The sequence below is a fragment of the Geotrypetes seraphini genome, chromosome 8 (genome assembly GCF_902459505.1).
Source record: "Geotrypetes seraphini chromosome 8, aGeoSer1.1, whole genome shotgun sequence".
Taxonomy (NCBI): Eukaryota; Metazoa; Chordata; class Amphibia; order Gymnophiona; family Dermophiidae; genus Geotrypetes; species Geotrypetes seraphini.
In genome coordinates this window covers 161,986,654-162,003,969 of record NC_047091.1, presented here as the reverse complement: position 1 = coordinate 162,003,969, position 17,316 = coordinate 161,986,654, and the positions used below count along the sequence as shown (strand labels likewise).

The window sequence follows — 17,316 nt, the reverse complement described above, 5'->3', positions numbered from 1 at the left end:
CCCTCCACATCCAACCCTCACCCAATCTACACCCAAGACACCCCAAAAAGGGCATCACTTCCAGGAAACCAGGTACACCCTCCCACGGGAACAATGACCAGTAACCCCCGGCCCGCAAACCCCAAAACTCAGAAAATAGCAAAGAACATCCCCCATCAGCCAAACACCCCCAAAACACTCAAACCACCCCTCCCCTCCCCAAACACCACACCCACAACACCTACCCTCAAGCACACTCACCAAGCTAAGTCCCCAAGGCTCACAGAACCGGATAGGCCAGGAACAGACCCAAACTAACAGAACAAACAGGTCAACCCCCCCTCCATCCTCACACACACCAACCAGGCAGTCCCTCATGGTGACCCAGAGACCCAACGCAGAGGGAGAAGAGAAAAAACCCCCAGTCCAAACTCAAACTACAGACCAATCCTCAGAAATGGGTCCCCTCAGTCCACACCAGCTCCCTGCGGCGATTCTTCAGGTATCATCTCCGTCACAAAACGCTGCGCGGCCTCCAAGGTGTCGAAATGATGAGCTCTACCCAGATGTATCAACCTCAGGCGAGCCGGGTATTGCAGAGAAAAAGCAATGTGGCGCTGGATGAGACGGGTGCATAAAGGTGAAAACCTGTGCCGTGCCTGAGAGACCTCCGCTGAGTAGTCCTGGAAGCAAAGAATGGGCCGGTTGTCATACAAGAGCTTCTTGCCCTGCCGCAACGCACGCAGGACCTCCATCTTATGAAGATAATTCAGGATACGGCAAATGACCACTCGAGGTCGGTCAGCATTCTCTCTCCTCAGCCCCAAGCGATGCACCCTCTCCACCCGCAAGAGGCCCGAGGAAGATGATAAAGACAAAGACTCGGGCAACCAGCGTTCTAACAGCGCCCCCAGCTCCACGTCCCGCACCGATTCGGGCAGGCCAACAAACCGAAGGTTATTATGGCGGGACCTGTTCTCCAGGTCATCCATCTTGGCACGCAACGCAGCCAATGCTGTAGTGTGGGCGGACTGCTCCTGGGCAAGCTGCTGGACGTGATCCTCTGCAGCACTCACCCGCTGTTGAGTCTCCTTGACCTCCGATGTGAGGGAGGCAAATCGCTGATCCAACGTGTCCAGTTTATCTAGTATGCGCTGCAGTTTGTCTCCCAGAGAGCTCTCTAGAGCATCCTGAACCTCTGCCGTAACTGCAGTCACCCAGGATGAGTGAGGAGCCTCCGGCGATGGGGGTGCCACGTGGTCCGCCATCTTGGCCTCTGGCAACTTACTCCGCTCCCGATCTTTTCGGACCGCCTTAGTTGTCATGGCGATCCTACCCGAGGCTTCCAAATCTCACCGCGCCACCAAGAAGCTCCCCAGCGCAGTGGAAGGACCGAACCTGAAGACTGGACTGCAGAGGGAGAGCCGCACCGCAGTCCAGCGTGTCGGAGCTGCAGCAGCATGCTGTCTGCGGCGCCATGTGTCCGCCGGGAGTCCCGGGAACGAAAATGCAGGGCTGCTGTGTAGGTGAGTCACGAGTCGCGCCGCGCTACCAGTGTGCTCCCCAGCGCCACGGAAGGCCCGAACCAGAGGGAGAAAAGCAGATTAAATGCCACGCCGCGGTCGGGTGTAGCGGAGCTGCAGCAGCACGCTGTCTACAGCGCCATGTTTCCGCCGGAAGTCGTTTGTAGTTGTTTTAATATGTTGGCAGGGCATGACAAGTAACGGATGTTACAGTAGTCCAGGAGTCCAAGAATTAGGGATTGGACCAGGAGCCTGAATTGTTTGTTGAAGTATTTTCGGATTTGCCTTAAGTTGCGCATGACTGTGAATGCTTTCTGGACTGTTTTGCTGATTTGAAGTTGCATGGTGCAGCCTTTGTTGATCATTATTCCCAGCAGTTTTAGGTTGAGTTGTAGGGGATATATGATGGAGTTTATTTCTAGGTTTGTTATGGTTGGGGTTTTGTTTTTTTCTAGAAGTAGAAATTTGGTTTTGTCTTGGTTCAGCTTTAATTTGTGGTCTCTCATCCATTGTGACCCTGTTTTTAGTGTTACGTATATTTGGTTTGTGGTATTGAGGTTGAATTGGTTGTAAGGGAGGAGTATGGTGATATCATCTGCATAGCTGTATGAAATTGTTTAGTTTGTCTAAGCAGGTGCCGAGTGTGGCTATATGTAAAGGTTGAAGAGTGTAGGAGATAGTGGAGAGCCTTGTGGGACTCCGCAGGGGTTGGTCCAGGATTCAGATTGTTCTTTCTTTGATTTGACTCTATCTCCTTGAGCAGAGGAATCCTTTGAACCAATTGTGGACTTTGTATGTGATTCCTATTGCTTCCATTGTTTGTAGTAGGATGTTGGTTCTGGATTTTCTCAAAGCTCATTCCACTCGGGGTCAGGCAGCTTCTTGGACTGAGAGTTCTCTTGCGTCCCCAGTGGATATCTATAAGGTTTGTCTTCTCTGCATTCCTTTGTGCATCATTACCGAGTGGATGTTCAGGTGCATCGGGATGCTGTTTTTGGAGAGCGTGTTCTTGTGGTGGTCCTTTGGGATACTAATTTGGTACTTCCCATCTGTCTGTGCCGGTCTGGAAGGACGCTAAAGAAGGAGAAATTAAGTTCTTACCTGCTAAATTTCTTTCTTTTAGTCCCTCCAGACCTGCACAGAACCTATCCTGTCGTTTTCTTCCTCTGTTTTTTCGTGACCAGTTTTTTTCTGCTATGCCTTTTTTTTGTTTTTTTAGGGGATGTGATAGGAACAGCAGCATCTGGTTCTTCTGGTTTAGCTGGCAAACTGTGGGGACACTTTTTGAGCTTTGTTCTAGTCAGTATCCCAACAGTGTCTTCATTTGAGTGTTGAGTTTTGTTGTTTTTCTAGTTCTCAGTTCTTAAGTTTCTAGTTCTGTCCTGCTTGGCTATCGTTAGACTGATTGTAAATGAGACTGCATAGTTCATTTGTATTATTGCCAAAAGTCAATTTGTGTTCTCAGTCTCCACCTGCTGGCAGAGGAGCATAAAATCATCCATCTGTGCTGGTCTGGAGAGACTAAAAGAAAGAAAATTAGCAGGTAAGAATCTAATTTCTCCTTGTAGTCTTCACCAAAAGACAGAACATGAGTAGAAATTGTTTTATCTGAGGACAAGCAGGCAGCATATTCTCACAAGTGGGTGACGTCATCCACAGAGCCTGATTCAGACAGTGTAAAAGCGTAATGTCACTTTTAAAATGAAAAAAATTTGAATTCCTCCTATTGTGCATGCGCCTTCTCGCCTGCTTCGAGCTTACGGGAACATCAGTTCTTTGTTTTCCATGGAGTGAAGATGCATTTAGAGTTCCTCTAAGTGCACCTTTTTATACCCATATTTAATGTATATATTGTATACGTACTTTTTGTGCCTTCCCATCTTCTAGTCATAATTTTTGATTTTCTTCTTATACCTTTCATTTGATACTAATCTTTTTGGTTTTTTTACTTTTATTTTTGAGCCTACCAGCCCTTTTCCAGCCTATTTTAAAGCGGTGAGCATTGCCCTTTTTTGGTATATCTTACTCAACCTTATTTTAACAATTGAGACTTTGGACCTCGTGTCAGCGGTTAACATAAGAATTGTCACTCCTTGGTCAGACCAGTGGTCCATCGGGCCCAGCAGTCCACTCCCGCAGCGGCCCTTAGGTCAAAGACCAGGGCCCTAACTGAGACTAGTCTTACCTGCGTACGTTCTGATTCAGCAGGAACTTGTTTAACTTTGTCTTGAATCCCTGGAGGGTGTTTTCCCCTATAACAGCCTCTGGAAAAGCGTTCCAGATTTCTACCACTCTCTGGGTGAAGTAGAACTTCCTCACGTTTGTACCCTTTCAATTTTAGAGAGTGCCCTCTCGTTCTCCCTACCTTGGAGAGGGTGAACAACCTGTCTTTATCTACTAAGTCTATTCCCTTCATTATCTTGAATGTTTCGATCATGTCCCCTCTCAGTCTCCTCTTTTCAAGGTTTTAAGTAGGTTCAAGTGGTGCACTCAGTGTCAGCGAACCATTTCAAGTACAGACTTACACAACTGGTGTGTCCAGTGCCTAGGTCCTGAGCACTGGGACATTTCTTGTATGCTCTGCTCCAAGTTGCAGAAGAGGGTCAGTTAAAGCCAGAAAGTTGAGATATGAGAAATTTTTCAGGTCAACTTCAGAGACATCAATAATGTCTGAAAATTCAAACATTGACACACAGCGTAAACATCTCTTTCTCTAGTACTGCCTGCCTTGGGGGAACCTGGTAAAAAAAAGCAAAGTCCACCCTAGCTTTCTTGGTCCCTATGGTCTAGAATGTCTCACCTATTGCACTGGAAAAGGAGATTATGTACTTACCCTGGTAAGCTCTTTTCCAGTAGATAGGTGAGACATTCTAGATCCCCTGCCCTGTCCTTGCTGTGCCTGATTTAGCTACTGATTTCAGATTTTAATCTTTCTGCTTATCCAATCTATTTCTTGGAGAACGGTCAACCCTTCGGTGGTTTTGTACAGATATATGACCTATTGTGGGAGTATTTCTGTACTCTTTTGACGCCTCTGTTGGTGATTAACAGTACTGTTTCGTTGTTTGAGCAGAACGATAGTTTAGCCTGTCATTACAGGTGCCTCTCTTTCACAGATGGGCGTGTCTCTCTATGCTTGGGTACTAACTGCTAGAGGATGCTAAACTAGCCTGTGATGTACTCTGGAGGCAGAGTGAAAAACCTGGAATGGCTTTCTGCAGCTCGTGCAAGTAAGGGGAAATAACCCAATGGTCTTCTAGAATGTCTCACCTATCTACTGGAAAAGAGCTTACCAGGGTAAGTATATAATTTCCTTTTATAGTAAGTAACTTCGCTTTATCCAAGGACAGCAGGCAGATAGTCTCACAACCCACCCACCTTCCCTGTTTGGCTTTGTAACTGAATTATGATTCCATGAGCTGGCAGTAGGCTGGAAGCCACTCGTGCTTGCATTGTACAGGCAGTTTGAGATTTTTTCATTTTAAAAAAGTGACAATACACTTTCACACTGAACCAGGCTCCGTGGATGACATCACCCTCATGCCTGCTGTCCTGTGATAACACATGCTACAGGTAAGTAACTTTGCTGTCTTTTCAACAGATAGCTCTGGTGTTTCTAACTCTACATTTCTTAACAATAATCTATGACAGGATAACTTTCATAGAAAATTTAGTTTTTCTGACAAGTGAAAGTGCTGTTGGTTGGATTTTAAGCTTTCACTTTTTTTTTTCAAGTGGCACTCAAAAAAAATGAGTACTCTTCAGTTGAGCAAATGATGTTACATGTAATGTTTAGTAGAGGCTGGTTGTAAAAAAAAACAAACCTGGGGAAATTATTTTCCAAACTGTTAGAATATGCTGTTATTATAAGAAATTTAAAGAGGTGTGGAGACCATTAATTGAGTATTATAATAAATAAATAATTATATTTATCCCCATTAAATATATGTAGGGGGGAGGAGGGATGGGTGGGTTTTATGACATTATGAGGGGTAATATATGGAAAGGGAGGGAGGGGAGATAGTTTATGGTATAAAATGAATGTAGAGTTTCAAGTGAAGAATGTATAGTATGACTTGAATTAATGTACACTTGTTTGCATAATGTAAAAACGAATAAAGATATTTAAAAAAAAAAAAAAAAAAAAAAAAAAAAGAATATGCTGTGATTTGGTCAACATGAACTGTTTTATAAGAATAGTAAGAATAGTAAAACAAATTTTACTGCACCCCTTGACCACCTTAAGGCAGTTGGCTATGAAAACCAAGGAACCCACTTTTATTCATAAATACCTGATTCCACTTGATCCTCCAAGAACCTTAAGATCTGCATCATAGCATCTTCTTCATGTCCCATCACTAAAAATCATTAGGGCATCTTCTTTTGAAATGATAGCCCCAACAATATGAAATTTGTTACCATTATATTTAAGGTCCGAACAGAATTTAGATAAATTCAAAGGCGGCTTATTTAAAGATGCATATGACTGTTGATTGACTTATGGGACCTTCCTTGGTCATTTTCAACACCAAAATTGATTTTTCCCTTTCCCCTTGTTATTATCCTTAATTGTTCTCTCTTTCTTTCAAATTGTATTTCTCCCCACTATCCTATTGTCTCATGTAAGTAAAATTTTGTCATTAATAGTTTAACTGGACCCTGTTTTAAATTTTTTTTTTGTTAAATGCTTAGAATTTATGATTAGTGTTTTATCAAATTTTTAATAAACTTGAAACTTGCATCCTTAACATGTAGCAAGATTTGACTTGCTGACAATAGTGTATTACTATATATGCCACTGTTTACTTAACAATCACCCTTGTTCTAATAGGACTGCTCTAAGTGAGAAGAAACCTACAGTGAAGCCAAAGTCTCCAGAAAAAAGCAAACCAGAAGAGAAAGAGCCAGAGAAATCCCCTACAAAGAAACAAGAAAGTACAGTGTTGTCTTGTTTCTGCCTTCCTTTTTTCATTCCCCCTTATCTTTTCATTCTTGCTGGGAATCAACATTTCTAATATCTGTTATAAAGCAAGAAATTAATTTATATTTCATCTTGAAGAAAAGGTCCTGCAAAGTACAGCAGTTAACATCCTTGTGGTTTGTCATGCATTTTGATCATGTCTTTTAACCTATTTGACTGAAAAATAAAGAATATGAATAGTTGTGAAATAGGAGGAACCTCAAATTCCCATGGTGCATTCTAATTGGTATTATAACACTATACTATAAATCAAGGTGGTGGGTTTCAATGCTTTCCCTGAGGCTGCCTAACTCAGTGCAAAGAAAGGTGAAAAAGTAATATCATTACTAACTTAACCAACATGTATTTATTTATCTTTGTGATTAATTTCCAGATGGAAAAATTAATCAAAATAAGGGATCATAGTTGTAATTCTTCCTCTCCCTCCTACAATTTTAGAATGTAAGCCACTTAGACAAATGTCCTTGATAAGCAGAATATTAAGTCACCAATAAACTTGAAAACTTGTTTCAGAGAAAAAATGGTCAACAAAATTATGGATCACTGTTGCAGCCTACTGCTGTCCTAAAGCCAACTATTTCTCTGAATGATGTGTATAATGGACCAAACACAAACTTAAAAAAAAAACCGAAAAACATGTCCGACTTAAATTATGGAAATTATAGCTGCAAAGTCTTTTTGTGATTTAGGCACAAAAAGAGGGCATAAAAGACATTACATTCCACTGTTCTGTTGCAGCAACTTGGAAAGCAATCTTAATCTTGGAAATGGATGGAATCTGAGAAATAATAATAATAATTTATTTCTTATATACTGCTATACCGTGAAGTTCGAAGCGGTTTACAATAAAGATACATTTGACAGTACATGGGATAGAAACGGTTTATAATAAAGATACGTTTAGTCAGTACATGGGATGCAAGTGGTTTACATTAAAGATTCATTTTGTCAGTATATGGGATACAAGTGGGTTACAGTAAAGATACATTATGTCAGTACATGAGATTCAAGGTGGAAAGTATAATTAGTTTTGGGCCTTGGAATTAGGGGGCGAGGTGGAAGGGTCATGGCGAGGAAGAGTTGGGTATGGGAATTTAAAATTTGTTAAACAGTCGAGTTTTCAGGGATTTTCTAAAGTCTGCGTATGTAGTGGCCTCAAGTATGGGCTTTCCAAGCCATGTGTTCAGCCTAGCTGCCTGGAATGATAACATTCTATCTAGAAACTTTTTGTATTGGTAAGATTTGTAATATATTTCTCTACCAATGGTCTTTCTGTGAAGAATGAATACTCTTGTAGTTCTGCTATATCATATAAAATTATCTTTTATGTTCTGGGGAGTAGCATAAAATGTTGGAGGGGAGGCCATACTGGGGGGTGTCCAAGATGGCAGATTGATAGTTTGGTGCTCTTTACCTTCTGCGCTAAATCTGACAAATTCCTTGGTTTTTCACTATTGCAATACTGAAGATTTTGGAACAATACCTCATACTAAAAGAAAGGGGGCTCTTAAAGTTAGTCCCTCCCAAATCAGAATCTCCTCATCGGTCCCGCAGACTTTGGAGCGGTATTCTACCAAACTTACAACCCACTTGCTGAGAGAGAGGGCCCTGCTCTAGACATGGTTGAAGGAGCGTCCAGTCTTCTGGAGTATGAGGTTTCTCTGTCCCCTCCGCTATGTCCGGCATTTGCACGGGTTGTTCAGACAGTGGACTCTGGTTTCCTGCCTGGAGGGAGGAACGCCTGAAGAGCAGAATGCTGAGGAGTCGATTTCTGGAGCAGCAGCAGAACCACCGCTGGTGGTGACTAGAAAATATTTGGCGGTCCCTGCAAAGGCTGGATGGTTTAGTGATTAAATCTACAGAAGAGGTACTTAATCTATCCGGTAAAATAGAATCTCTATCCAAAAATTTTGGCTCTACAGAACAAATTCAACATGTTCAATCTGATATAAAAGAATTAAAAGAAACAGTGACAGTGTTAATTAAGGACAAAAATGTGATGTATTGAAAATTAGAACCATTTTAATAGAAGGCTTGAATATATGAGTGTTGAATTTTCCCAAATCCCTAGGTTTAAATCCAGTCAATTTCCTCAAGAAATATTTAATTGAGATTCTTAAGTATCCTCAGCAAGTACTTCCTCCATTCAGTGAGATTTATTATATTCCTAATGTCCCTAGTAATAATAATAATAACAGTTTATATACCACAGGACCGTGAAGTTCTTTGCGGTTTACAATGATTAGAAATGTTACAGGTTGAGTGAATAAGCAAAGTTACAGATTTAGCGACAGGTGGTTCTTGTAAGGACACTGGACCCACGGAGAGAAATTTGGCACAAGATAAAGAAGAAAAGAATGAATTAAAAGATTTGTCTGCTGTCTTAGAAGAATCTTTCTTCTGGAAGAATTGGAAGAGGCTTAACTATAGTTTTTGGTGGAATTCATTGTGTCATATGTATAAAATGGAAAGAACATTAGTCATTCAGAAAGGGAATTTTAAGAAATTTCAGGAGACTTGGGAGCCATTAGCAAAATATTGTAACGTTTAATCATTGTTTTCCCCTATAAACATGCACATCCGGGAGGGGGGAGGTTGGGGGTCTGTTAGGATAATAAATTTAAATATATTGAATTGAGGGTCAATATAGAAATTTTTATATGTTGGACATTGTGGTTGTTTAGGAGGGAGGGGGGATTAATTCTGAAATAGATATTAATAGAATATTAAGTGTGGTATTGAAGTAAAAAAATGTTGCATTTATTGTTACACTTATTGTAAGTTTTGAAAATAATAAAGAACTGAAAAAGAAGAATCTTTCTTTGATATAAAGGAAAGGGCAACATTAGTAGTTTCCTTTGTCTTTGAACAGGACTTGAACACTGTAATGAAATTATATTTTTGGGATTCTAGTTTGACTTTTTGTGGTCAAAGGATCTGGATTTATCCAGATGTATCCAAAGTAACTCAAGATCGTAGAAAGGAATTTTTTCCATGCAAGAAGAAGTAAAAGCCGTAGGTGCTTCTTTTGTACTGGCATACCCATGTAAATGTTTGATCCGATATGTAGGAATTAAGTATACCTTTTTTGTATCAATGCAATTAAGAGCCTTTCTTGACCTTAAAACATGTTCTAGTGATTTACATTCTTAATTGGAAATAATGATTTTTCTGAGTTTGTGATTCGTAATCTTCTTTCCTCTATAATTTTTTTTATTTGACTTTACTTGAAAAACTTCCCCCTAAGGTCAGAAGGTCACCCCCTAAAGTGGTCTAAGAAAGAAAGATTTCATTAATGCTTTTAAAAATATTTTTCCTATGTAGTTAATTCATTTCTCTTTTTCTGTAACAAGTATTTACTTGTGATTTATTACAAACTTAATAAATGAATTTTTAAAAAGCTGGAGGGGAAAATCTATCACAAATCCTTTACTTTCATTGCAGTACACGATGTGCAAGGTAGAAAACTGTGCAATTCCCTTTTAAATATTAATAGCTATATCAGTACCGAGCTTTATGCAGAATGAGCAGGGGATTGATCAAGAAGTAATGGAGCTTACCGTCCTGAACATGTACACATGCATGTGTCAGCACAAATTCATGGATCTGCCTGAAAAAAATACATCTGTTAAGATCCACATGGATTCCCCCTTTTGGTGCAGATAGGGTACAAAACAAGTTTTTTGGGACACACTCATGGTTTTTTTTTTTATAGGGTCTTTTACTAAGGCTCCCTAGCCAATTTAGCGCACGCTGAGACCCGGATTCTGTATAGGACGCCTTAAGGCCCCTCCTATGGTGCCTGAGCCAATCCGGCCCTAGGATCCTGTGGGTTGGGGAGGAGTGGGCCCGCCTCATTTGTATGGAGGCAGGCCTGCTGGCCGGACGGTGCGAAGACCCGTCCGGCCAACTTGCGGGTAAGCCATGGGGGGGTCCATGGAGGGGGTCGTTGGGGAGGGGGGTCCGGCAGGAGGGGTTGGGTACCCTCCTGCCGGCGATCTTCAGGGGGTGGGGCCTACCGGCAGGAAGGGTTAAACACGTTCCTGCCAGCAATCATGAGTTCTGTTGACAGGAAGGGTTGGGCACCCTCCTGCTGCAATCGTCGAGGGGAGACTGGTGGCGGTAACCGCGGCTGCTATACTAATCGCGGCAGGGAGATCCCTTGCCGCGATTAAGTATAGCGGCCATGTTTATTTACCATGTAGACCAGCATTTTGCTGGACTATATTGTAAGCATCTCCCGCTCTTCTAGGGAGACACGTAGGGCCGCCTAGGTTCGCCTAAGGCTACCGCCCAGCCTTAGGCATGCTTGCGGGCCTCCCTAGGCTCTCGGAGGCGCCTTCAATATAGGCAGCCTGCCTGGGAAGCATTTTTTTTAGAAAACGTGCCTCTCGACACCTACAGCTGCCTACAATCGGGGCCTAAGTGCTAATGCGTCCATAGAATATAATGAGTGGGTTAGCATATAGCGCATGCTGAAATGGTTAGCGTGCCTTAGTAAAAGACCCCCCTAGTTGTAATTTTTTATATTTTATTTTAGGGAGGATAGAGATTCTCTCAGGATTTTGCAGCTATAATTTCCTAGGAAGGTGGCCATGTGTCAGCGTATTGCTCCTGGTCTGTCTGAAACTTGGCATGGAATCCTATACCAAGGCCTCCCTGCCGTACAGCATTAAGTGGAAAATATGCTCAGCACGCAGCACTGTAGAGAGTCACAAAGAATAAGAAAACAGTCCCTGCTCGAAAGAGCTATTTGCCTAACTGTTACATTGAGGTATATAACCATGTCCTTGCTTAATACTTTAAAATTCCTTATTGTTAGTTCCTGAAGAGAAGTATTTGACGTTGGAGGGGTTTCAGAGGTTCGTGGTAGATCGAGCAAAACAGGATATCCGAAGCATTTGGCGAGCCATTTTGTCCTGTGGGTATGATCTGCACTTTGAAAGGTACAGTGAAAGCTTTTACATTGAGCTGTTAATGTGTGTTGTGTATTCCATGCCATATTCTTTGTACATTGCATATATTAGACACCTTTTTTAATATTAAATATTTTTGTTCTGTATTGACTACATGGGTCACACTTTTTTACTTTTGTATAAAAACAAGTTTTGACCTAAACCTAACTGTAGCATCTTATTGTCCATGATGAGTCTGCTTCAGAAGGAATCTTGTGATATGTTTTGACTTGCTTCATTTGCGTCCTCATTCTATAACTCGGCATCTGATGTTAGGCACCAAGTGCACTTTATAGACTAATAGCACCTAATAGGCATCAGAGGTCCCAATAATTGGCAGTTATGCACATAAGCACTAGATTCTGTTCTATAATGTACATGCCATGGTTATTTCATGCATAACTATGAGGGGATGTACGTATGGGTAGAGCAGGCCATGGCTGTGTTCCAAATAGTCCATCTCTTCTCACACAAGGAGAAAGAGAACTATTACATCCCAACCTGGCCACCCTAGCAAATGGCTGAACATCTTCATCCTTGTAAGAGATTTCAGGACATAGTCTTAGCAGGAATGCTATATTCAGACAGAATGCTGTCAGTTGCATGCTTTGCATGGCGCTCTTAGGTCAATAGGTTGGCATCAGTAGTTGCACCTTTCTCAAGGGGGTATGCCTAAATTTCGGTGGCTTTGGCTAGTATTCTATGATGGCTTAGGCATACCCTGAAGCCATTATAGAATTGATACTAAGTATGCCTCATTGTGACACCCAGCAGTGTAGCGAGGGAGGGTGATGCCTGGCATCGCCATGCCATGTGCCCCCCCACGGCACACACTCACCCTAGACGAAGCTCTCTTCCTGATGTAACTTCCTTGTCCCACGACCAGGAAAGCTGAAGCCAATGCAAGCAGCAACTAGAAGATGCTGGTGAATATTTTGAAGAGGTGGATGGGCAGAGAGGAGAAATGCTGGCACCCCTGCCAAGATGGTGCCTGGGGCAGTCCCATCCTTTCCTTCCTATGCCACTGGTGGCACCTATGTTTTATGTATTTGGATTTAGCTCCGGTTCATGTCTTTCAGTTGTAGGCAAAGATGATTTAAATTCAGATTAGTAGGGTGCAATGCCCTGGTTGTTGATTTTTGCTTCAGCTATCCTGAGCTTTACATTTACAGCCCTGGTCTATTTCTGTGAGATGGATATTTTCCTCATCTGCTCAGAAGCTGCCAGCCATGCTGGTGACATAACTTCCTCTCCAACTTTTTTTTAATGGTAACACACACACACACACATCTGTGCCCATTAAAAAGAAAGTCTTCCTGCCCTGAACAGCTAAGCAGCAGGAGGTTGCTTCATCTGCCAGCTCTGTGCATGTGTTAGTCACTTTTCCAACAACTGGCCAGTTGGGATTACATTGGACCTCCGCAAAAGTCATTTACATGCAAAATTGTTTGACCATCAATCACTGTTTTCAAATGGGACATTTACTGGCTCCACAGCGACCCACAGGATTTTGATGGTGATTTTAGAGCATCTGGGCCTCTGTTTCTCTCAGTGACATCTCTCTTATCAGTGCTGAACTGTTTCTTACTCTTCTCCTCTTATCAATGCTGTGGCTTCAACATCCACCTTAGACTTACACTTTACTCTCTCTGACAGCTCTGTATTCCTCTGACCCAGTTATTTTACCTCCTTTATTATTTAGTTTCTCTTTTGTGTGTGTGTGGATATTTCTTCTCATTTCTACTTGCCTTTCTAGAAATTTTGCTGCGTTTGATCTTGATTTATTCTCCCAGGCCATCTTTTGCTTTTTAAAGGGACATTTTGACAGTCAGCTTCAGTTCTGTTTATGACTACTCAGCTTAATCTATGGTTTGTACACCTTGCCATCCTTACTCAGTTGAAAGGTCACTTTTCTGCTAAAAGAGAAGTCAACAGAGCCAGGAAGGCCTATATACGTTCTCAACCTCTAATAGCTTTTTCATCTTGCCTCTATTTCTACTCTGGAGTTAGCTATTCCTCCTCCAGCCATCCTTCATCTGAGGAATATACCAAACAGTCTCTTTGCCAGTTTTGTCAAGTGGTCAACCACTAGATTTTCCTCTCTGGTTCCCTTTATTTGCCAATTTCTCTGTCTCTCCCTTCCCTTTTCTAAATCAGCCCATATTTCTCGAAGTTCAATTTGTCTCATCTCCCAGGCTATTTGTTCTCTTCCTCTTCTCTAAAATGGTTTCACTTGGAATGTTCATCTCAACTGTCTGCTGCTCCTCTTTACAACTGGACCCTTGGCTTGCCTTCCTGGTAGCCTTCTGTTGCAAGCTAGCCTTTCTTCAGTTTATGTCCCCCAAGATAGGAAATGTAGTGATTTCTCCACTCAAAAAACCCTCACTTAATTCTTACGTTCTGGTCAGATTCCACCCTTTTTTAATCTAGACTTTATCTCTCAAATTCTTGAGAAAATTATTCTCTTGCAGTTCTCTTTTTTTTTTTTTTTTTTTATATTATTTTTTATTTTCAAATTTTACATAAAGTGTACAATATAATAAAATACAATTGATATCTCTTGCAGTTCTCAGTTCATTGATAAAATCCTCACCCTTCATCCAAGATAAGATGACTTCAATACTAGTCACATCACAGAGACACTTCTCCCTGCCCTCCATAATGAAGCCTAGTTCTCTCTACCTCAGGACAAATTTGTTTTTATTGCATTAGATATTTCTCAGAATTTTGACATACTGATCGTTCTCTTCTGCTGCTTCATCCCCAAGAAATAGGTCTATGTGACACTATTCTAAATTAGCTTGTTTCATATTTCCATGGAAACTTTTTTAAAGCCTCCTTAGGACATATCATCTCCTCTATGTACCCTCTTCACTGTAGGCTCCCTACAGGTTTTGTATTAGCTCTTTTCTCTTCGGCATATTCTTTGCTCCTCTTCCTGTACTTATCCAGTCCCTCAGCTGTAGTCTCTCTCTCTATATGCAAATGATACACAGATTCTCTTTTCTGTGGACATTCTCTTTTAAGACAATGTCCAGATATGTCTTCAGATTAATCAGTGACTAGTTTGAGGTATCATCTTTTCTTAAATATCACAAAGTACAAATCACTTTGCTTCTCCAGTCTGAACTCCTATTCCCACCACCCATCCTTCCCCCCCCCCTTCCATTCTCTCTGACATGCGTCTTCCGTTGTGGAGCTCTCACTTCTAGATGCCTCCCTCTCCTTTGAGTTGCAAATTGATGCTTTATTGGTCATCTTGCTTCACTCTTCATAGAATTATTCCATTGTTTTCTCTCTCAGCTGCCCAACTCAGACCTTCATCTTGATATCTTACAGCTCTGCCTGCCTTGTTCTCCCTTTCTTTTGAACGCTATTCCTGTATATCTCCCCCTGTGAATCTGCTAATTTAAACTTGTCATTTTCAGTTCTTCGTTGGCCAAACTCTTGGGCAGGAGACAGGAATGTGTTTGATCAGCACTATCACTCTTACTCATCTATACAGTGACTAATTTTTTTTTCCACACTCTCACCCTGCTATTAATATTGTAAACCACCCAGTTGACCTTCATGTCCTAAGGGAAATCTAGCAAGTCTTATGAGTACATGCATACCTTAAAATGAGTTGTATGTGTTCATGGTGTTTATGCATTGATTGTAACATCCAAATAATTTGCAGTTCAACAATATGATTCTTTCTGTTGCTCAGGTGTGCCTGCATTGATATGCGACATGCTCAGAAAGCATGCAAAAAATGGACTTTGGAAATGGATATAGCCCTAGTTCAGTATATCAACCGACTTTGCCGCCATCTTGCAATTACACCAGCCCGGCTGCATCCCCATGAAGTATATCTGGATCCAGCAGACACAGCTGATCCCCGAGTTTCCTGCCTGCTGAGTACGTGCATTTTAAGGTTCCCTTCATCTAAAAAGAATTTTGCTAATAGTACTCATTTGGGTAATAGATAATATGATTCTAAGAACCTTTGATTAAAGCATAATCTGTCTGTATTGGTGACGTACATTTAAGGAGACTGTCGAAATACTGTTGTGTGCGTTTTCCAAACAAGTTGGATGCCTTTTTCATTACTTTCTTTGAAACCAGTTATTTGTATTTTATTAGGACCTTGATAGCCTTTGTAAATTTTTCTCTGGAAACTCAAGTTTTGAGACTTTGTGTAGGAAAAAGTCAGTAGAAATTGGTATATTATGTATAAACATCAAAACCGATGCACAGGTATTAGTGCTAAAGCTAAATCTTCAGCCTTACTGCCCCCCCAAAAAAAAATAAATAAATAAATAAATAACTTTTAGGCTTTTTGCAGAAAGTGTCATGAACATCTAACACTGTTGCTCCCAGAATAATCTGTGCAAATGGGCTATTTGAAAACTGCCAATCCAGCTTGTCAAAAATACCTCCTGTTTATGTTTTTTTCTTTATTTAGTCAGAATTTGTTTGTAGCTCTCTTTGTTGACTCCCACTCCCCCACAAAAAAAAAAAATTGCTGCCCTGGGCAACAACATAGTCCTACCTACTTGGACCAGCCCCAGGACTTGCTCATGTTATATTCACTGCCCCCAGGAGGACATATCTTAGTACAATGGCTATACCTAGAGATTAGACTCAAGGTTACATGCGTGAAGAGCTGTAGTTTGTAGTGATCTAACTGAAGACAGTCACTCAAATAGTGAGCTTCATGGGAGAAGGATGAAATCTCTCAAGTAATTGCAGTTGAAAGCCTATGATGCCATATACTATAAAGGCTTGTGGTAATTGAGCTGGATTATAAAATAATTCCGTCTCTCTTCCTCAAAATAAGTCTATTAGGCAGGTGCTATTTTTTAAGCTAGAATTCAAATGAATAGTGTGAAAATAGTAATTGTTCAAATTGTGCTTTTTTTGTCTGATACGTCATCCAATTTAGATGTTCCTGTTGAAAGTTTACGGCTGCGTTTTGCACTGCTTCAGTCTCTGAACACCACATTGGAGACCTTTTTCTTGCCACTGGTAGAATTACGGCAAACAGAAATGTACAGGCACAGCATTGCTTCTTTGCTGCAAGAAGTCAAAGGTCAGTGAAGAAAACTGAGGATGGATGAATTGTTTACTTTTTCTAAGTAGACAAAAATTAAAAAATTTGGATAAGTATGGTAGCCTTTATTGTCAAAAAGCTTGATTGCCGCTGTCAATATATGCATGACATCAACAAAAATATAGTTGATTTGAAAAGGACCCAAAAAGATCCATGTTTCGGCATACAGTGCCTTCCTCAGGTGCCTTGTTTCATCACTCACTTCTCTTTTTCTCTCACATTGCATTCTCCTGGATGATATCATGGACACTGATCAGAACTCAGGATCAGAAGTCAGGATAAACTTGCTTAACAACTTCTACGCATTGGAAAAGTCCAGCTACCCTCATAGCATGCAGTACAAAAATGCCCTCACAGGTTTATTCATTACTTTGAGGCCCTTCCCAAAGAATTTTAACGTGTGAGACACCTTGCTTCTTTAGCATCCCTCCAGACCAGCACAGAATGGAAGGGTTTACGCTCCTCTGCCAGCAGGTGGAGACAGACATTGGCTTTTCACTGTAGTACAAATGGGCTGTGAAGTCCCATCTACAATCAATCTGTTCTCAGTCTTCAGCAGGTGGAGGTGGTAAGCCTGTGTAGTCTTTCCTTTAGTTAATTGGGGCCTGTGGGATGTGATTAGTGGCCTTTTTTGTCCCTGTTTGTGGGTGCCGGATTGAGCTTGGGGGACCCTTTCAGGGGTCCGTCCGACCTCAGGGGTGCCACACTTGACTGGTCAAGTCCCCCCATTTTCCCCCAACTCTTCTAATTTTGGGGCTTAGAGGTGCCCCAGCTGTAAGCCTT

The 17,316-nt window shown here is 41.5% G+C and overlaps 1 protein-coding gene across 4 annotated transcripts in view; it reads left to right on the top strand.

Moving 5' to 3' along the window:
- The window catches only part of HECTD4 (HECT domain E3 ubiquitin protein ligase 4), a 492,696-nt gene that overhangs the window by 441,011 nt on the left and 34,369 nt on the right, over positions 1–17,316 (top strand). For all 4 annotated transcript variants that reach the window (XM_033956861.1, XM_033956860.1, XM_033956862.1 and 1 more), the window contains 4 exons: positions 6,334–6,437; positions 11,306–11,429; positions 15,148–15,338; positions 16,366–16,512. In XM_033956861.1, coding sequence (XP_033812752.1) covers positions 6,334–6,437; positions 11,306–11,429; positions 15,148–15,338; positions 16,366–16,512 — 566 coding nt within the window. The remainder of the gene's footprint in view (positions 1–6,333; positions 6,438–11,305; positions 11,430–15,147; positions 15,339–16,365; positions 16,513–17,316) is intronic.